The sequence below is a fragment of the Lutra lutra genome, chromosome 3 (genome assembly GCF_902655055.1).
Source record: "Lutra lutra chromosome 3, mLutLut1.2, whole genome shotgun sequence".
Classification (NCBI taxonomy): domain Eukaryota; kingdom Metazoa; phylum Chordata; class Mammalia; order Carnivora; family Mustelidae; genus Lutra; species Lutra lutra.
Genome location: NC_062280.1, coordinates 19,604,627 through 19,623,378, shown reverse-complemented (window position 1 = coordinate 19,623,378; position 18,752 = coordinate 19,604,627). Strand labels below are relative to the sequence as shown.

The 18,752-nt window shown below is 41.6% G+C and overlaps 2 protein-coding genes across 2 annotated transcripts in view; both read left to right on the top strand.

Annotated features, from left to right (window-relative positions):
• The window catches only part of C3H2orf80 (chromosome 3 C2orf80 homolog), a 52,320-nt gene extending 44,283 nt beyond the window's left edge, over positions 1-8,037 (top strand). The window contains exons 9-11 of the mRNA XM_047721295.1: positions 1,735-1,822; positions 2,117-2,238; positions 7,801-8,037. Coding sequence (XP_047577251.1) covers positions 1,735-1,822; positions 2,117-2,202 — 174 coding nt within the window. The 3' untranslated portion in view covers positions 2,203-2,238; positions 7,801-8,037. The remainder of the gene's footprint in view (positions 1-1,734; positions 1,823-2,116; positions 2,239-7,800) is intronic.
• Positions 8,038-10,207: 2,170 nt separating this feature from the next.
• On the top strand, positions 10,208-12,066 carry LOC125095363 (gamma-crystallin A). The gene is made up of 3 exons (XM_047721692.1): positions 10,208-10,216; positions 10,362-10,604; positions 11,794-12,066. The coding sequence occupies exons 1-3, from the start codon at positions 10,208-10,210 to the stop codon at positions 12,064-12,066; spliced, it is 525 nt and encodes a 174-aa protein (XP_047577648.1).
• Positions 12,067-18,752: the final 6,686 nt, after the last annotated feature.

Here is an 18,752-nt window from a genome sequence, read left to right as displayed (position 1 = left end):
CTCAGCGAGAAAACAGAAAATGATTGATCTTGAAGAGGGATGCTAATTACTTCAGGCCTCCTGGCTCTGATTAGTCATTTGTTATTAGTTATCTGATTAGTTATTTCCAAGCAGGATCCTGTAAAGGAAATGGTGCCCAAGTTGTTCCACGGGTCATTCTACACAAGAGAGAGAGGTGAGGCAGGGATGAAGATGATGATGATAGTGATGATGATGACAAATATCAATAATTATTATTATCAAAAATAATTATTATTATCATTAATTTTAAAATGTTGTACTATATGCCAACCACTATTCCAAATACTTTACATATGCTAACTTTAATTCCTACTACAACCCTATAAGGTCATTACCAGTATTATTATTATCACATGAAGAAACAGGCACAGAGGAGTCAGGTGACTTGCCCAAGGTCACACATCTGATAGATAGATGGTGCAGCCTGTGCTCACATACAGCCTGTTTGACACTAAAGTCTATGCTGTTAACCACTATTGCTTGACTAGGATGGTAGTCATTCAACTAGTCAATGACACCTGAGGCCCTCCTATGCACTAGGCACTCTCTAATGCACTGGAGAGAGAAGGTTCAATTAGCTAACTGAGCTCCTTACTTCCACACTCCAACCCATTCTCTACAGAGCAGCCAGAGCAATCTTTTAAGAACCTAAATCAGACCTTGTCACACTACGGCTTAAAAATATTGCAATGGCTTCCACTGGGTCCTAGAATAACGTAGAGCTCTGTACCGTGGCCAACAAGGGCTCAGATGATCCGGCCGCCCCCTCCCTCTCAGCCCATCTATAATTTCACCTTTCTTGCTCTGCTCTAGCCACCCTGGCTTCCTTTCTGTGTCTGGAAACACAGGTTATTCCAAAAAGACCTTCTCGTTCCCTCTGCCTAGAGCACTCATCTCCAGCTCTTCCCCTAACCAGAGGCTGCTCAGCGGAAATCTCAGCGGATGCACTGCTTCTTTCTAGAGGCTTTCTCTGACTGTGTGCCGTGGTGGCTATCCAGGCACTTGCGAGCACACCATCTTCTTTTGTTTATTAAACTTACCACAATGCATGATTTATTGTTTGTGTTTCCTCACTCGGCTCCAGAAGGGCAGGAGCCTTGTCTGTCTGAGTGACCACAGCTCCTGACACAGGGGTGCCCATAGAAGGTGCTCACCGAGAACTTGTCGAAGGAAGGCATGAATGAAGAGACAGTCCTAACCTTGAAGGAATTTCCAGTGTGGCAGACAGTGGGTTATAACTAACCACAGCACACTGGAGTTGCTCTATGTGAGCGCATGCTTTGAGTCCCCAGATGAGTGAATCTGTAATTCTGTCTTGAGGTAAGTGGGGGTGTGGGGTACCAGCATAGGAGAGCAGGAGGGAGGCGTGGGGAGACATGGGGCAGGTTTCTCAGAAAAGGTGGTATTTGAGCTACATCTCAAAGGAAAAGTAGGAGCCTCTAGGCAGAAAAGGAGCAAATGGTTATCCCAGGTATAAGACAACACTATGGAGAGCAACAGTGAGTGAAAGGGCATTTTGGGCAAAGGGGACCAAGAGTGGGAGCAAAAGACAAAATACAAACGTGTGCGCCGTGTGAAACGTGTGTCTTTCCAGCAGGTGCTTGGTGTTAAGGACCATGGGTTGGTTCAACCAACCAAGTGCTGTAAGTAGCAGGAGGAGTTAACAGCACAGAGCATATGCAACTGTTACAAATAGGACTGTTTTCCTTTCAGGTTCCCCGAGCTCCACCTCTCCGCCTCTCCCTGCATCCCTTTGCCATGTTAACAGCGCCCCACGCAGCAGAATACGCCCGCAAACAGAGTGAGCCTCTTTACTTCCACCTGCGTAGGAAAATTTAACTAAGAATTAAACTCAGAAAGTAAGGTCAAAGTTGTTACGGCAATAATATTTCTCTGGCCGGCTGAATAAAGGAAAAACAAACCAGAAGGATTCATGACTTAATTTCCCTTCAATATAGGGACCAGAGACGTCTAACTTCTCAGACCCTTCAGTGACGGGAGCAAGGCACTCTAGAAGGGAAGGATCTAAAACTGTGGGTGGGCTCATTTAAAAAAAGGTTTTTTATATGCTCACGGTTACCACATGTGTCTCCAGGTGTCAAGTTAAGAAAGGGAGCGACAAATAAAAATGCCACCAGCCGCTCTGCAAGGGAAGCGAATGCCACAGCGTGGAAATCATAAAAAAAAGTACCGTTGGACACCCAGCCAAGAAACAAAGTAGGTCTAAATATGGAAATTGGACCAAACTGATACCAAGGGTTTGGAGAATACTTTACTGATATTGTGGTTAAAAATCTAGCCTTTAGAGTTCGACACTGTGGGTCTAAATCCAAATAAAGCCACTGCGTCCCAGCTGTGTGACTTCAGGCAGACTGTGTCACTTCTCTGTGCCTTAGTTTCCTCCTCTACAAAGTGGGAAATACAGAGGTACCTCCTCTCCAGGTTGTCAGGATAAATACCGGGGATTATGCTTTTTAAGAGATTAGGTGAGGGCTCGGTGCAGAGTAAACCCTAAATAAATGCGAACCATGATTATCTTTTAGCCTCTGAGATGTTCTATGCATCAGTTAATCAGGTCTTATTCTTTGATTCAAGTAAGTGTGTCAAGGAGATTTACACGAATGTCTGTGTCCTAAAGGTTTCTCTTCTAATCCCTTTCTCACTAATGAAATTTTATCCTTGCCTGCTTGTGTCTCTGCTGCTGCCGCCCTGGCCATCTGATTCCTGGCACATTTGTGCTGCAGAATTCAGAGAATGGCTAGGGATACCCAGGGCTGGAGACAAAGGAGAAAGACAGGAGAGTTGTTGGCCCTTCCAGCCCTGGACTCTCTACTTTAATGTGCAAAGTGAAAAGGAAAGTTAAAGAGACGTCAGGAGACCAAGTTAGTGAACACAATACAAGCTGAGAGGAGGGAGACTCAGATTAGTGGTACAGCTGGCCAGCTGGGGTATTTTAGGACTTTGTTGAACCAGAGGCTGTGGACCAGCTGCAGGGTTGTAAGGTAGAAAAGGGAAAAGGGAATTTTGAAACTTGCTACACTGGGTTATGGATTGCTCTTGCTTTTAGAAACACAAGTGAAAGTTAAACGCAAGTGAAAATCAAAATTTGTTACTATCTAGTTTGGTTGCTGTACTGTGCATTTTTTTAATGTGAATCTCTGAATAGACTGGACCATGTAAAGCCCAGGATTCATTCAGGTTTTAGAGGCAAACAGTCAACTGGTGAGAAATGTAACCTTATCATAGCAAATGCTTTAGGAACAACCTGAATTCTTTTTTCACATTTGGGTTTTAATAAATGTTATTCTAGTAACATAACAACACCACTATCAGAAAATCTTTACAATATTGTCAGGGCCCCTGAGTGGCTTGGTGGGTTAAGCCTCGGCCTCCAGCTTAGGTCATGATCTCAGGGTCCTGGGATCGAGTCCCGCATCAGGTTCTCTGCTCACCGGGGAGCTTGCTTCCCCCCCTCTCTCTCTGCCTGCCTCTCTGCCTACTTGTAATCTCTATCTTTCTCTGTCAAATAAATATATAAAATCTTTAAAAAAAAAAAAAGGGGGGGTGATACCCATCTGTGCATCCCACGTACTGAAAATCCAGCTCTCAAGATGACTCATTGGTCTGTTTGTTTTGAAAATATAATTCCATTTGCTGTATATTTTCTCCCATAACCATTGAAGATTGTTGGCTTCTTGATGGAAGCGGGTCTTTTATTTCTTTATTATTTCCCATGTGTATATAAAGTGCTTTACAAGCAGTGGCTGTTCAGTTATTGTGGTAGATAAGTGAATTGGCAGTAACTACATGGTCCTTAGGCAGTAACTCTCAACGCACTGGGCTCTGTCTAAACTGATTGAGAAGTTCATTTCTAGGGACCAGCCATTTCTATAGGCTAATCAATGCCTGTAAGCCTAGGCTGTCCAAAGAATAAATGTCCATTTTGCAATAGGGACATGCCTTGAGATGAACCCTTCCCATAAAGTCCTCTTCTTGAAAACCAAACAGCAGAAAACACATCTATGATTTTTGTTCATTCTTTATCATTCATGTGCTTTAGCATCTTTTCCAACTTCTGAGTCATGTATTTTTTTTAAATTAGCTTAAAACATTATGATAGTAATACATGTTTATGGTAAAAATTTCAAACAATACAGGAAATATAAACTGAAAAACAAAAGAATTCCCCCTTCCCCACACCCTGTATCACTATTAATATCTCTTGGGATCTTCAAATATTTGCTATACATGTACATATAAATATATGTGCATGTGTCCTACTGATTTGTTAGAAAGTAATGAAAAATATTTTTATTAAATGTATGGAAAAGGGATGCTTGGGTGGCTCAGTTGGTTAAGCATCCAACTCTTGGTTTAGGCTCAGGTCGTGATCTCATGGGTCATGAGATCAAGCTCCATATTGGGCTCCATGCTCAGTGGGGAGCCTGCTTGAAGATTCTCTTCCTCTGCCCCTCCCCCGACTTGCACACTCACACTTGCTCTTTCTCTAAAATAAATAAATCTTATATCTTATTTTTATTTTGTAAAGATTTTATTTATTTATTAGAGAGAAAGAGAGAACAAGCACAAGCGAATAGAGAGGCAGAGGAACAAAGGGAGAGGGAGAAGCAGACTCCCCACCGAGCAGGGAGCTCCACAGGGGGTTCCACCGCAGGACCCTGGGATCATGACCTGAACTGAAGGAGATGCTTACCCGACTGAACCACCCAAATAAATCCTTTATAAAAAGTATGGAAAATACACTTTCACAGTTTATCGCTTGAAAAAGTTTTTCATTTTATGTATTTCAACTTCTGAGTCTTTTCCTTACCCATATGTTTTATGGATATTTTATCATGTCCTTTAGCTGGTAAACAACCTTTTTAACCTCAAGATAAAACAATGGCTCATTCAGAATTTTTTATTTATTTCCAGCCACAGAAATACTTCATCAAGTAAAGGAAAGGGAGAATTTTTTTTTAATAATCCAGACATTTGGTGAAATAGTTTTCAGGATTTCTTTTGTACTGTATTGATACTAATAATCCATTTATTAGTCAAAATGAATATGGGCAACACCATATCCCAGGAAAGTGTTCATACTGGGCACATTCCCAGGAAATGGATTCCAAATGGACAGGGCCATACCAAAGAGCTAGAAAACAGATACCCTGGTAAAAAGAGTGCAGACTTGGGAGTCACACAGCCCAGAGTTAACTCTTGGTTCTCCCATTTAATAACTGTCATGAATTGTTAAGTGAATCTCTCTGCTTCCGTTTCTCATCTATAAAGAAAGGATTCTAACAGTACCTATCTCATAAGGTTGTTACAAGGACCAAATGAGCTAACCTATATGGAACAGCTTAGAAAAGAACTAGGACCATGGCTAAAAAGAATACAAGTGCTCCCTTGACTACCCTCCTGACCAAGTCACAGTATCGTGGACTGGAACAAGACACAGAGAGAGAGAGCAATTTGAGAGATTCTGGTTTCCAGTTCCATGGGCAAAGAATTTAGAAACTGCCACTCATCCTAGCAAGTAAAAAGCTGAACAGGGTGAGAAAACAACTCCTCTTGGATCTGTAAGACAGGGGTCAAAGGGCAAACCCCTGTCCCCCCAAGGTTGGAGAGACAGGCAGATAATAGGGAGTTAGGGTTTTCCAGAGCAAAGGCTCACAAGCAGAAGCTGCTACGAATACAGCACTGGAGTAGGAAACCCCAACAGCAATTGGCAAATCACAGGAACCTCAGTGCAGACATCTCAGAGGGTTAAATACTCCAGACTCCAGGGGGACCCAGTCCTAGCAGGATACCCACAATTTTGTGAGATTTACCTGCAGGAGCTCTGCCAGGTGCTCACAGTAAATATTGGAGAAAATTCCTTTCACTTTTCCAGCAGTGAGGGTAGGGGTGGAAGTGGAAGGTGAGGGGAGGAACCATTTTTAAATACAACAGAGAATTCTGTTCTTAAAAGGCCTGCCCTTAGTGACAACTAGTTAACTATAGCCTAACCTGTTGACATTTCATTGGAACCCAACCCACCTAGAAGAAGGGAAATACCCATTCCAGTCAGCTCCAGTAATCTGGTCCCAGCTGGAGAAGAAGAAAAATTGAGAAACACTTGTGAATTTCCAAGTCCAGAGGCACAGGCTCACCAAAGACTGAGATCTAATCATAGGACTACAGAACCCTTCCCCTCCTCCCTCACCAGCCCCCCATCACATCACTAAAGACCTATTTAGAGAGTTCATTTTACCCAGGACATTATGTCTAGCTATCAAGAAAGAATTACAAGGCATACTAAAATGCGTAAAACATAATTTAAAGAGAAGAGCAAGCATTGCAAACAGACAGGACAGGGATGTTGGCACTATCAGACCAGGAATTTGAAAGAAATCTGATTTATTACACTAAGAGTGTTAAGAGTGCTAATGGATAAAGTAGCATGCAAGACTAGATGGACAATGTAAGCAGAGAGAAAGAAATCCAAACTGTAACTACAGAATCCAGGTGGTGGGCATATGTACCTTCATTGTACAAATATTTCAACATTTCTATATGAAAATTTTCATAATAAAATTATGAAGAAGAAAAGAAGAAAGGAATTCTCAGAGTGGATCAAAACACAAGACCTGATTATATGTCATCTATAAGGCACCTACTTCAAATTTAAAGACACATATGGATTAAAGGTAAATGGATAGATAAATTTTGATTCACACCAGCCCAAATCAAAAGCAAGGAAAAGGTTTACTAATTTCTGACAGAACTGACTTCAAAGCAAGAAAAATGATCAGGGATAAAGAAAGACAATTGATAAAGGGGTCAATTCTCCAAGAAGACATACAAACTTTAACATGTGTGTACTGGACAACAGAACATCAAATTACATGAGGTAAAAATGGTTAGGACTGCAAGGACTGGTTCCACTATCATAGCTGGAGAGTTCAGCACCCCTCTATCAGAAATGGAAGGAGGGCGATGCAAGTTTAAAGTCAAAGCAATATATAACATTTCAAACTAATATGGCATAAGCACAATACACAACTGCTCAGGGGCAAGAAGAAATGATTAGCTGTGGATATGGTTAGTCAAAAAAAGTATAACTTTTATTATTTGCTTTTCTATTTGGAAATAATTTTGAGTTTGGAGGAAAGTTGCACGAATAGCAAAGAGCCCTAGTACACCTTTTACTCAGAATCACCAATTGTTAGCGTTTTGCTCCATTAGCATCACCATTTTTTCTGCCTCTCTCCCTCTTTCTGTCTTTCTGTATATAGATACAATTTTTTTTTTTTTTCTGAGCCATCCAAATTACATCCTCCCTATCACTATACCCTTGTATACTTCAGTGTGTATTTCCGGAGAACAAAGTCATTCTTTAAATAACCTTAATATAATGATCAACTTCAGAAAATCGAACACTGATAATTTTATTTGAACTACCATCTATGTACCAATTTTACCAATTTTGACCCAATAATGTCCTTTGTTAAACATTTTTTCTTTCTGTAGAGGATGCAGTGTGAGATCATATACTGTATGTAGTTGAGAAATACAACTCAATTTCCAAACCTCTCAGAACAATTCCATGGAAGTTCTTTTGTACCTACACGTATTTTAATCCACCTTTGCCAGTAATTTAGTATTTGATATTTGACTCAAGTCTCTATAGAGTGAAAGTTAATGTCTGTGTGCATGTTAAATTGACGGGCTTGATACCAAAATGTTTTGTTTATTTGTTTGATTGTTTGTTTGTTTGTTTGTTTGGTCCTGCAGGTCACTTAGAAACTTGGAACTGCACCATGGAAGTTCATAATAAAGCCTCTGGGAGAGGAAAAGAAACATCCTAACACTACAACTCTTGCCAGCACATTTTTCTTCATAGTCAGCTTGTGGTACAAAACTTATTGAAGTGTTACTTTGGATGTTGGGCTTTCTTCTCTTAGAATCCCATTGTGTGGCTATATTGTGTTGTTGTTGTTGTTAAGTGTATATCCTATGCTGCTTCATTGTAACCGGAAGACTGCTGGTTGGAGAATTTTGAGACTATGTAGTATTTCTGTGTCAGAGCAGACTGGCTCTGCAGCACATTTCACAAATGTTTAGCACTGAATACTGCAGAGTGGGGGACTTGGAGGTAGTTTCCCGAAGTTTCGATCTGAAATAAAATGAATCTGTCATCCATTGCCCTTCCTACGTTCTCACATGGAAACATTTAAAATCATTTCAATAAAGCATTAAAGGAAACATGAGCACAGGCTTTCTTTCAGGAAATATAAGGACTCTTAGGAAAATGAAAATGTGCTAGTCTTTCAGCACTTTCCAAAATGCTGATTAGGCAGATGGTTTGGCTGTAAATATACACAGCAACAATTCGACCAAATGAATGTGAGTACAGATGACACCTCTCTTAAGGTTTCACTGGGCCACCTGTCTGCAGAACAGTTGTCTTCAACACGTGCAAAATCAAGTGTTTGGTTTGTTGGCTTTCGCTGGAAATGGTGGTGCACCCTGATGTGGCGTTGTGGTTGGGGAGACCGATGACGCCTTTTCTAGAAGCATGGGTTTGGTTATGATCATAACTGAGGTTTACCGGGAGGCCTGCAGCACTAGGAGGGAGGAAGGGGATGTATCAGTGACTTGTGACTTGACCCTGGGTATGCTGTCTAGCAGCATAGGACTTTGCCCAGTTTCCTGTGCTCTAGCTCTGCTAATTGGGAGAGAACATTTTTTTCTTTGTGGCTACTACTGTCTGTCCTTTTGACAGCTGTACACCTGCTTCATATGCTGCCCAACGACTTTCACAAATGGCATCATGAACACTTAGTGATAGCTGTGGCTGGGTACCCTTTCAGGGCCGTCTTTGGGTCACAAACTATGATGGTGTTTGACTCCCTCCTCCTATGTACACTTAGATGACAAAGATGAGCTGGGGACTGAAGGCCTCCCACAGCCCTGCGTAGCTGAGGAATGCTTGGAAATCAGTAGGATAGCCTCAGTGGAGAAAGCTCCTCAGGCCGTCACTTGGGCTCTGTGAAACAGTGACGCTCCAGGAAGGGAAAACTCAGGCAAATCATGATGCTGGTTTTGAAAACAAAAAGCAGCCCTAGGGTGCCTGGGTGGCTCAGTGGGTTAAGCCTGTGCCTTCGGCTCAGGTCATGATCTCAGGGTCCTGGGATCGAGTCCCGCATCGGGCTCTCTGCTTGGCAGGGAGCCTGCTTCCTCCTCTCTCTCTGCCTACTTGTTGTGATCTCTCTCTGTCAAATAAATAAATAAATAAAATCTTAAAAAAAAAAAAAATAGCAGCCCCAGGAGACAGCTGGTGGGAGAGGGAGGAATGGGAGGATCCTGTATGTGATCTATAGTCTCACTGAGTCTCAGGAAATCTCTTTATTTTTAGCCCAAGGAGAAGCATTTAATCTCAAAACGAAATAGACTCATTTTCAAAATGTATTGCTTTTCACCAGGAACTCAGAGTTATGCATTTACAAATTGAGTTTATTTTTCATCTCATGAAAGTACTATATATTTATGGTCGAAAATTAAGGCAATCAAAAATGACAAAAAGGAGAAATAAAAACATAAAACAAGGACCTATAATCCTGCCATATATGGATAACCGTGACTGACATTTTGGTGTATACATCCAACGTTCTAATCTTTTCTTTTCCCCCTACATAAACATATACGAAATCCTTGTAGCAAAACCATATCACACTGAGGAGGTAATTTAGAAACTGTAATTGTCTTTCGATTAGAGGATTTTTCATCACGTCCTTCTGGGACTCATAGGATTGTCACGAGTCACCCCAGACGGAAGCACCAACCCCATCTCAGCAGTTTCCATAGGCAAACACACAAAATGCTGGGCACGTAATGCATTTCTAGAGTGCTGCAGAGGATGAGAAGTGCGCCCTTTGTCTCCAAGGTCATAATGGCTCTGCTGACCTCAATTCCTTTCACTGGAGCTAGTGAGGAGAACTCGAAAATGCCAGAGAGAATGAGAGCCCCCAGCCCCATGATCCCAAATGAAAAAAAGAGGGAGAACATAGAAATCCCCTCCCGCACTACCCCCAGGCCCCTTTTGTGTTGTTCTTGCGAACGCAGCAGCCTCCTGCTATATATCCCCGCTGCCGCTCTTGTGCCCATCACACCGGACGCTGTTCATCCGCTGCCAACCACAATGGGGAAGGTGAGCCTCCAGAGGGGTCGTGCCGCATCTGTTGAGCGTCTCCTGTGCTTGGGGGGACCTTCCCCGCTGACTCCTGGCCCTCCCTTGTTTCCCACCCCCCCTCCACCCCTCACCCCCACCCCCCCACCCCTCCACCCCCCCGCAGATCACCTTCTACGAGGACCGCGGCTTCCAGGGCCGCCACTACGAGTGCAGCAGCGACTGCCCCAACCTGCAGCCCTACCTCAGCCGCTGCAACTCCATCCGCGTGGACAGCGGCTGCTGGATGCTCTATGAGCGCCCCAACTACCAGGGCCACCAGTACTTCCTGCGGCGCGGCGACTACCCGGACTACCAGCAGTGGCAGGGCTTCAGCGACTCGGTCCGCTCCTGCCGGGCCATTCCTTACGTGAGTCTTGCTTCCACCCAGACTGATGGGAAAGCATCACTGATCAGTGACCCTAAATTCCAATTGGTCGAAGTCAGTCTGTTTCAACTCAAGACTAGTGTTCACAGTAAGGATGGCAATTCCTAACTCTCAAGCATTTAGAAAAAAAAAAAAAAAAGTGAGCAGGCTTATGAAGAATCACTGTAACCTCTTTTTCCCCCCTTACTTAAGGACTTAAGATTGTTTTCAGTGCGTAAGAAATCATGACATAGCCTCTGAAGTTAAATTTGGTAGCATCTAGCTGATTCCTACTTTCTAAATAAAAATCATCATGTTTGGAAAAGAAAAAAAAAAAACCTATCTAGGTCATTAGTTTTTAATGATAGGAACACTTAACAGACCACGGCAAAACAACTTAGGTGTAATGTGTTCTGACTGTATTAGCAATTGCCTTCCACACAGTCTGTATGACATAAGGATCTAGAAACTAGAACAGTATGTCTCAGCTCCTAACAGGAGTATGTCTCAGTTCCCAGGAGTCATTATCAACTACTTTCTCACGAGGGTCAAAGACAGAGCATTAATTAGGACTTCATGGGACACGGTCCTCATCAAAGTGTTGCTTAAGGTTTTTTAAACATGTTTAGTTTGTGCTTCTGGTTACTGGTGACACCAAATTATGTGGCATGACAAGCAGATTCAAGAAGTGAGACCAAAGGTAGGCTACAGAAATTTGCAGGTGCAAAAGGACATACAAATAAAACGGGAATTTCTTTGAAGCAAGAACTTCAAATGGTTCAAGTGACTTGGCAAAATGTCAGATATGTGGACACAGAGTAAATAGGAATTGCAAATAAGTGCGAAGAGTGACTTAAAAACAAGCTTGTTAGGACTCGGTTATGTGCCGTCATAATGGAAAAGACAGTTAAAATCCTCTCTGCCGACTCACTAAATATTGTGACCAGTGGCTTCCTACAAAGCAATCCCTTCTGTTCCCTCTATTTCAGTGGTTGTTTCTTCCACAAGATCAAGTCAGTTTTATTTTAACACTCTTCCTAATTTGTTAGACCAACCATGTGCAGAGAAGACACGCATAGGGCAGGATGGTTTGAAAACCATGCTTCCCGAAGATGCAGGTTACTAAGTCACTTTTACTGAGATCAGAGATCCACAGAATTGATTTTTCTTCTTTTGTTTACTGTCACAACAGACCAGTTCCCACAGGATAAGGCTGTATGAGAGAGATGACTACGGGGGCCTGGTGTCTGAACTCACGGAAGACTGCTCCAGCATCCACGATCGCTTCCGGCTCAATGAGCTCCACTCCCTCCACGTGCTGGAGGGCTGCTGGGTCCTCTACGAGATGCCCAACTACCGGGGACGGCAGTACCTCCTGAGACCGGGGGACTACAGGCGCTACCACGACTGGGGGGCCATGGATGCCCGAGTGGGCTCTCTGAGACGGGTCATTGATTTGTACTAGGCGTGTGTTTCTTGTTATGATTCACACAAAAATGCAATAAATATACAAATTGTGTTCTTGGCACTAAGTGACTCTTGTTTATCTTTAAATAATCACTGGCTTGTAATAATTGGTGACCCCTGGCAACTTACAGGACCCTGAAGGTCACATGTTTTGAATGTCTACTTACTTCCTGTTGGTCAGACAACAGTATTCCTTAAGCCCCCACTCATGTCATGAGGAGTCTGCCTCTACAACCCATAATCTGAGAAAGAGAAGAAAGGCAAATGGAAGGAAAAACTATTAGACCCCATATAAAGGAGAAAACATAGAATGAGTTGAGGCTGGGACGCCAAAGTCAAGGATTTGCGGAGAGGTTAGAGCAGCTTAAGTCTCAGATTAGTCAAGAAAAGCTGAGTGAAGAGAGACTTTTTTTTTTAAGATTTTATTTATTTATTTGACAGAGATTACAGGTAGGCAGAGAGGCAGTCAGAGAGAGGAGGAAGCAGGCTCTCCGCCGAGCAGAGAGCCCGATGTGGGGCTCGATCCCAGCACCCTGGGATCATGACCTGAGCCGAAGGCAGAGGCTTTAACCCACTGAGCCACCCAGGCGCCCCAAAGAGAGACGTTTTAAGCAGAATTCCCAAGGTAGAGAAGGTCAAGCGTGCTTGATGAGCTCAGCTGGTAAGAGAAGTTTTAAAGTAAGCGTTAAAGGGCCTGAGTTGGCACCTTACTTTTGGCTAATTACTAGTAACAGGTGCAACTCGGATTAGTATTTTAGGGACTTTCCCGGTTTCAGCACGGAAAGTCCTATGTCCTGGAAAGCCCCTCAGTCTTAGGTAAACTGGGGTGTTTTGTTCCTCTACTTACTGATTACTTCTTTGATCAAGTCATTTCTTATCCTCTCTGTGCCTAAATTACCTTATTCAAGACTATAGGTGGATAAGAAATTCCTGCTTCACTAAATCCCAGGATAATTATGATGAAAAGATAAGGAAAGACTGTGAACACATTTTGTTATTTTACATTATTACACAAATGTAAATGTAGAAAATTCACGTATCCCCAGTGTCTGCTCAAATTCAAGAGTACAATACGGTCATCTTTAATTTAGACTCCAATATGAATTTCTGTCAAGACTCAATCACAGGGGACACCTGGGTGGCTCAGTTGGTTAAGCAGCTGCCTTCGGCTCAGGTCATGATCCCAGCGTCCCGGGATCGAGTCCCGCATCGGGCTCCTTGCTCGTCAGGGAACCTGCTTCTCCCTCTGCCTCTGCCTGCCATTCTGTCTGCCTGTGCTCGCTCGCTCTCCCTCGCTCTCTCTGACAAATAAATAAATAAAATCTTAAAAAAAAAAAAAAAAGACTCAATCACAGGGCGCCAGGGTAACTCAGGTGATTAAGTATCTGCCTTCAGCTTAGATCATGATCCTGGGGTCCTGGGATTGAGCCCCATATCACGCTTCCTGCTCAGTGGGGAGTCTGCTTCTTCCTCTCCCTTTGTTCTCCCCCATATTCATGCTCTCTCTCTCACACTCTCTCTCTCTATTAAATGAATAAAATATTTTTTTAAAAAGACTCATTTACACACATCATGTAAGGAGTACATGAATCACTGAACTCTACCTCTGAAACTAATAATACACTATATGTTAATTGATTGAATTTAAATTTTTTAAAAAGACTAAATTACACAGAGTTAAGTATTAATATTTACTCGGCTGTGTACCTCTGGAATTTCTTTCCACTATAGTAAAGCTGCTCTCCCAGAATGCTAATTCTCTTTCCAAATTTATATGAGCAAAAACAGTGCCCTGTCCCAGTTAACTTCTTTGTCAAAACTGATTTTAAAAATTCACATGGACTTGCAAGAAACCCAGAATAGCCAAAACAATCTTGAGAAAGAAGAACAAAGTAGGAGTATTTCTCAATTTCAGAACTTACCACAAAACAACATAATCAAGACAGTGAGGTCCTGGCATCAGGTAGACACAGAGATGGATGAAATAGACTCGAGAGTCCAGAAATTAACCCATGTGTCAACTGATTTGTGACGAGGATGTTAAGACGATTCACTGGGGATTAAATAGCTTCTCAATAAATGATACTGAAACTACAGGACAACCACGTGAAAAGGATGAAGTTATCCCCCTATTTCATACCCTTTATAAAAATTAACATGAAAAAATCAAAGACTTAAGTGTAAAAACTCAAAAACTTGGAAGAAAACACAAGCATCTTTATGATCTTGAATTAGGCAATGATTTCTTAAACATGAAATCACAAACAACAATAAAATAGATTGAACTTAAAATTAAAATATTTTGTGAATCAAAGGACACTATCAAGAAAGGAAACGTAGTAACTTCTTACTAGACACATCTCTGGAGGCGAGGGAAACAAAAAGCAAAAGTGAACTATTGGGACCTCCTCAAGACAAAAAGCTTCTGCACAGCAAAGGAAACAATAAAACTAAAAGACAACCTACGGAATGGGAGAGGATGTTTGCAAATGACATATTAGATAAAGGGCTAGTACCCAAAATCTATAAAAAACTTAAACTCAACACCCAAAAAATAAATAACCCAGTTAAGAAATGAGCAGAAGACGTAAACAGACTTTTCTCCAAAGAAGACATACAAATGGCTAATAGACACATGAAAAAATGCTCAAGGTCACTCACCATCTGGGAAATACAAATCAAAACCTCAATAAGATACCACCTCACACTTGTCAGAATGACTACAATTAGTAACTCGGGAAACAACAGATGTTGTATGTATCTTACAACTCAATAACACAAAGACAAGCAACATTATTAAAAGGTGGGCAAAAGACTTGAATATATATCTTTCTAAAGAAGATATGTAAATGGCCAATAAACAAATTAAAAGATGTTCAACATCATTAGTTCTTAGGGAAATTCAAATTAAAACCACAATGGGCTACCACTTAGTAGCCACTAGGATATTTGGGGGAAGAAGCCCTAGAAAATAAGAAATATTGGTAAAGATGTAGAGAGATTGGAACTCTCATATTGCTGGTGGGAATGTAAAATGGTGCAGCTGCTATGGAAAATAGTTTGGCCATTCCTTAGTTAAACACAGAGTTATCATATGATTCAGCGATTCTACTTCTTATATAGTCAAAAGAATTGAAAGCAGTGTTCAAACACAAACTTATACATGAGTGTTTACAGCAGTACTATTCACAATAGCCGAAAGGTGAAAACAACCCCAAAGACTATAAATGGATGAAGAGAGCAATAAAATGTGATATATCCATATTATGGAATACTATCTGGCCATAAAAAGGAATGAAATACTGATACGTGCTATAACATGGATGAATCTTGAAAACATTATGCAAAGTAAAAGAAGCCAGTCACAAAAGTATGTATATTATAGGGTTCCATTGATATGAAATATCCAGAATGGGCAAATCTACAGAGCAGTAAATTGATTAGTGGTTGCTTAGGGCTGGGAGGAATGGGTAGATAAGGGAATGAAACTAAAAAGCACACGATTTCTCACTGTAGTGACAAACATGTTCTTAAATTGACTGTAGCAATGGTTGTACACATCTATGAACGTATTAAAACCATTAATTATATACTTTAAATGAACCAACTGCATAGTATGTGAATTATAGCCTAATAAAGATCACTTAAAAACTAATGCTCTGGGGTGACTGGCTGTCAGTAGGGCATGCAACTCTTGATCTCAAGGTTGTGAGTTGGAGCCCCAGATTGGGTATAGAGATTACAGAAAGAAATGAGGAGAGGAGAGGAGAGGAGAGGGGAGGGAAGAGAAGAGAGGAGAAAGGGAGGAGGAAGGAAGGAAGGAATCTTTAAAAAAAATAATGTTCTGTACAGAACCTTAGTAATGAAGACTCTTCTAAAATAAGATTCCTTCTCATGGAAGGAACTTACAGGATAAATAATAAATACATAGATACACATATTATCAAAATGTTGTGGCTCTTATTAATTTCAAACATGCAGAAGATTTAAGGTTTTGTTGCTGGCCTGGCTAAATCATCATATATTGTCCTCTAGTTGGGTGACTAATGACATATGAGCTCTGTTTTAACCAAAAATGAAAAACCAGGTGACATATCCAACTGAAAATAATTTTGTTAATTTAGGTTTTGGTTTTGTTTTAATCTGGTGAACTGAAAGGCTTAGGAAACCCACATTTGATCTCACAATACTCATACCACAAGTTTCCCTCTCTATAAAATGAAGGGTCTGGACAAGATGAGTTCCATGTTTCCTTCCAGCTCTGATAATTGAAGACTCTACCAGGTTTCAAGGTGTGGTATCTCAGTGGTTACCAATGCAGGCACTGAGCTCCACAGCCTCGGTTCCTGGCTTCCACCTAACGGCTGGGTGACCTTGAGCAAGTTACTTATCTCCCTGAGCCTCAGTTTTCCCTCTTGCATGATCTTATGAGGATTAAATGAGCTACCTCCTGTAAAGAAGTCAGCATAGAGCAAAGGCTCAGTAAGTAGTAGTCATCACTCCATCAGTTGTGTATAATTGTCTTATAAATATGTGGACGTTATAAGGAAAACACATCAGAAAAAAAATAGTTGTTTTCTAGGAAATTCCTTTAAGGAAAGAAAATGTGAACATCTTCAATGTCCCTTTGACAGGTATCCATTACCACTGTCTTAGAGGTCTGGACCTAAATAAGTGAATAAGGGATTACAGAGCCTTTTATAGTCAGGTAATGCCTATTTTTTCAGCCTGGCAGCAATCAGTTAATTGAAGAGTCCACTACAATTTATCAGAGCTCCGGTTAAAGACGAAGATACTCAGGTTGGTAGGGGCACCGCAGGCTAGTAGGATGCTAGGCCTTTCATAAATTAAAAGAAAAGCATGACATTGAGAAGTATATAATTTAGGGAAGATATAAGATTGGCACACCTAGAAAGGTAACATCTAAAACAAGCCATTGTTACATCCAGAGGCAATTAGTTTAGGCCTTGGAGGCTGACACACCTGAGTTCAATTCCCAGTTCCTCCACTTACTGGCTCTCTTTACCTTTTCGGATTTGTTTCTCTATAGTGATCAGTACTATGATTAGGCTTGGGCAGTCACAGATCTTCTCCTGAACCATATGCCTCTGAGAGTCTTACTCTGGCCTCCTCCAGCTACAGTCTTCTCCACAGAACAGGAATCTGTGGAAACTTGGGGACAAACCCACACCTCTTCTAGACCACACTTCTTTTACCTGAAGCTCCAGAATTCCCTTTATTTATTTATTTATTTATTTATTTATTTATTTATAAAGACTTTTATTTATTTATTTGACAGAGAGAGATCACAAGTAGGCAGAGAGGCAGGCAGAGAGAGAGGAAGGGAAGCAGACTCCCTGCCAAGCAGAGAGCCCGATGTGGGGCTCGATCCCAGGACCCCGGGATCATGACCTGAGCCAAAGGCAGAGGCCTAACCCACTGAGCCACCCAGGCGCCCCCCCCCTTTTTTTTTAAAGATTTTTATTTATTTATTTGACAGAGAGAGATCACAAGTAGGCAGAGAGGCAGGCAGAGAGAGAAGAAAGGAAGCAGGCTCCGTGCCAAGCAGAGAGAAGAATTCCCTCTATTTAGACCCTTGTTTCCAAGACCTAGAAAAGAGTCATCACCAGGCCTATCCTCCCAAGGACACTCGTAGTAAAGGCAGCCATTTGTGGGAATTGGAGGGGGGCAAGAAACATGTGGATAGAGTGTGGACATGTGAGGAAGTGAAAAGAGAGGAGGGAAGAGGCAAAAGATGCTCTATTTATGGGTTTTTTTTTAAGATTTTATTTATTTATTTGACAGAGAGAGACATTGAGAGAAGGAGCATACTCAGGGGGAGGGGAGGAGGGAGAAGCAGGCTTCCCACTGAGCAGAAAGTCTGATATGGAGCTCGATCCCAGGACCCTGGGACTATGACCTGAGCCACCCAGGTGCCCTCTATTTATGTTCTTGCCCAAGATCTCACAAACATTTGGGGGAAGTTCCCACAATAATTGTGCCGTGTTGGCTACATGATGTACTTTGTATAAAATTCCTTGTACAATGTCTGGAACACACCAGACACTCTTTATATAGTAGGCTATTTATTATTACCTATTATTATTTTCATCATCATGAGCCAGGGGAGTGCTAAAAGGTTTGCTGCAGTTTCAATCCTAACCGCTTAAATGAAAGTAGACATGGCTTCCTTCAGCAGGGGCATGTCAATGACGTGCTGATGAACTCAAGAGATTTCACTTGAGACTGGTTACCAGACAGTCAGGAAAGAAGTCTGCAAATGCTTCAGGGAAAGCCATCATTTGTGTGGAGGGGAAGGAGAAGGGCGATGAACTATTTCCACTCAGGCTTCTAACAGGCCTCAGGCAACTATAATGGCTCCGAAATGAATGATTTTGTTTTTAGAAGAAACCAGGATTATATCAGATCCATTCAAATATTTTGATCTACAAGTTTATTTAACCATGAGCTCCTTCCTAGAGGACCTTATACAGCTTTCTAAGTTTTAGTTCTGATTTAAATAAGACCAGTGCTTCCAAAGGGAGTTTTGCAGTTATTAAAAACGGAACAAAAAAAAAACCTGTTCATAATTTTACAGTTATACTCAGTATTCAAATATTTCTGGTAAAAGGCTCAGTGGCTTCAGTGCCTTAACCTCCAACATAATTAGACAGGGCTGTTGGC

What these genes read in the sequence shown, in the direction of transcription:
- LOC125095363 (XM_047721692.1), top strand. An exon ending in CCTGCCGGGCCATTCCTTAC is followed by an intron (nt 10,605 to 11,793) that starts GTGAGTCTTGCT and finishes CTGTCACAACAG; the next exon opens with ACCAGTTCCCACAGGATAAG.